Source organism: Chiloscyllium plagiosum, chromosome 35 (assembly GCF_004010195.1).
Source record: "Chiloscyllium plagiosum isolate BGI_BamShark_2017 chromosome 35, ASM401019v2, whole genome shotgun sequence".
In the NCBI taxonomy this organism is placed as follows: domain Eukaryota; kingdom Metazoa; phylum Chordata; class Chondrichthyes; order Orectolobiformes; family Hemiscylliidae; genus Chiloscyllium; species Chiloscyllium plagiosum.
Genome location: NC_057744.1, coordinates 31736340 through 31739201, shown reverse-complemented (window position 1 = coordinate 31739201; position 2862 = coordinate 31736340). Strand labels below are relative to the sequence as shown.

General features: G+C 49.8%; 1 protein-coding gene across 2 annotated transcripts in view; it reads right to left on the bottom strand.

Annotated features, from left to right (window-relative positions):
* Nucleotides 1-1301: 1301 nt before the first annotated feature.
* LOC122540526 overlaps nt 1302-2862 on the bottom strand; it is a 31981-nt gene continuing 30420 nt past the window's right edge. For both annotated transcript variants that reach the window (XM_043676392.1, XM_043676391.1), the window contains one exon: nt 1302-2072. In XM_043676392.1, coding sequence (XP_043532327.1) covers nt 1908-2072 — 165 coding nt within the window. In that variant the 3' untranslated portion in view covers nt 1302-1907. The remainder of the gene's footprint in view (nt 2073-2862) is intronic.

Here is a 2862-nt window from a genome sequence, read left to right as displayed (position 1 = left end):
TAGTGTGCTTCCAATTAAACCTGTTGGACTATAACCTGGTGTTGTGTGATTTTTAACTTTGTACACCCCAGTCCAACACCGGCATCTCCGAATCATTTGAACATGGACTGCTTCAGTATCTGAGGAGTTGTCAATGGTGCTGAACATTGTGCAATTATTGGTGAACATCCTCAGTTCTGACTTTATGATGAGGTGGGGGGGTGGGGAGGGCGGGTGGTCATTGATGAAGCAGTTGATGGTGGTTGGTCTGGGACTCTACCCTGAGGAACTCCGACAGAGATGTCCTGGAGCTGAGCTGACTGACCTCCAACAACCACAACCACCTTCCTATATGCCAGTATGGTTCCAACAGCAGACAGTTTGCCCCCAATTCCCATTGTTTCCAGTTTTGCTAGGGCTCCTTGATGTCATATTCGGTCGAACGCAGCCTTGATGTTAAGGACTGCCATTCTCCCCTCCCCTCTGGAATTCAGCTCTGTGTCTATGTTTGAACCAAGGCTGTAATGAGGTCAGCCACTGAGTGGCCCTGTGGGAACCCAAACTGGGCATCAATGAGCAGGTCATTGTGAGCCGGTGTGAGAGCTCAATCCTCATTCAATCCCTCACAAACTCATGTACAAACACGCATATGACATCTACATGCCCACACATACACACATGTGCACACAGGCTCCCTTACAGCCAGGGGAGGGGAGGAGCAGGAGGAACAACATGGAGGACATACTGAAGTTTGTGACCTCAGTGTTGAGACTGAGATACTGTCCCTCAGCTTGTGCTGGGTTCTGCTGGAACACTGGGCAGAAACATCAACACAGCAGTAAGCTGGGCTATTAAAAAAAATCAAGCAATTTTAAAGGTCAAGGGATGTTCCTGTGTTCACAGTAATGCAGTGACATCTGTGCTGTTGGCAGTTGATGATACTAAACTACTAGGGGGTTCGTTCACCCAGGGTCCCAGCTCTCCTGCTCAACAACCCTCAAACTAATTGGCTCAAAGTAAGTCCTGTCTGGAAATCTCACAGCGCACAGTTCTCCAACCCATTTTCCTTTTCTTATATTCATTCAGAGGAGGTCACTGGCTGGGCCAGAACTTATTACCCATCCGTAATTACCCAGAGGGCAGTTAAGGGTCAACCACATTGCTGTGGGTCTGGAGTCACGTGTAGGCCAGACCAGGTAAGGATGGCAGTTTCCTTCCCTCAAGGACAGCAGTGACCCAGATGGATTCTTCCGACAATCATGATCATCATTAGACTCTTAATTTCAAATTGCGTTTATTGAATTCAAATTCACCATCTGCCGTGATAGGATTCGAACCCGGGTCTCTGAACGAACAGGCCAGCAATAATACCACAAGGCCATCACCTCCTGACAAAGCCCAGCCGTATGTCAGTCCCCAGCAAAGGCAGATGCCAAACCAATCGAGCTATTTCTGTGACGTGGAGGTGAGGGGAGCCCGCCTGGAGACCTCAGTTCCCTGGTTTGTCTTTGAAGGGTATTATGGGATGTGTGACCCCTCTCTGAACCCACTGAAGGAGCACCTTGGAATAGCATTCATATTGAAAACGGGAAGGAATGCAGTGACTGGGGAGTGGGCTGGCTTTAACGGTATTTTCATGCTCCACTTGTCATCTCCTGAAGGAGAGGTCCCGAGGGAGGGGGAAGTACAAAACAAACTCCGTGACTCTCTCCAAGTGCTCAGACCCAATTGCAGAAATCCTCTCTCTCCCCGGATAACATGTCCTTCTGAAGTAGAGCACAGCTTGCTCCATGTTGTCTCAGGGTGCAGTATTGTCTCTGATGTTTGTGAATTTCTGGATAACATATAAATCAAACCTTGCCTCATGTATTCCACAGCCAAGGGTGTGAGGTGCAGAATCAAGTCTCTAATCCAACCGGAATCTCCCGTTACAGGGGTGTGTCACGAAGGGGAGCGATCAGTCCCACACTGTCCCTGGCGCTCAGTGGGAACAGATTCTTTTGGTGTCTAATCCTCAGTAGATCCCGCAGGTGGATCACATAGCATCGTGTTAGCCTCAGGATGGTGATGAACTGCTGCTTCAAGCCATCAAACTGCAAGCAGGAGAACAACAGTTTAAACTGGGAAAGGGCGGGTCCATCCCACAGTGTTATACAGCCAGTGAAACAACTCTGACCCGGAATCTGTGTTCAAAATCTAGGGGACGGTGCACAGCAAGCTCCCATGGAAACGAATTAGGGATGAGGGATAAATATTGGTCAGGATACTGCTTCCTGCTTCCTCTTTGAAGAGTGGTTGTGGGATCCTTCACACCCACTCACTCAGGACTCCATTTACATTTTATCAGAGAGACAGCACCTCTGACACAATAGCACTCCCTCAATACTGCACTGCAGTGTCAGCCTTAATGTTGTTTCTCGAATGGAGTAAATGTTGAGAAGGTGATGGCTCTGAAAGAGTTAATGTCGAAGCTGCTCTCAAAATACCCACCTTGGTGGTATCCCCACTGCAGGGACAGTTAGTCCTGCCTGAGTCTGCTGGAGACAGGCCCGGCTGTAACGGGGCCTAACTAGTTAATGTTATTTGTACCTAGTGTTATAATGCAGTAAACCACACTCTGATGGGATGAGACCAGACAAGGTGAGACGACACAGGGTGAGGCCAGACTGGGGGGATACCAGACAGGCTGAGACCAGATGGGGAGAGACAAGACGGGGGCAGACCAGACGGGGGGAGACCAGCTGGGGGGTGAGAGACCAGACAGGGTGGGACCAGACAGGGTGGGACCAGACAGGGTGAGACTAGATGAGGGAAGACCAGATGGGGTGAGACCAGACGGGGTGAGACTAGACAGGGTTAGACCAGACAGGGTGGGACCAGATG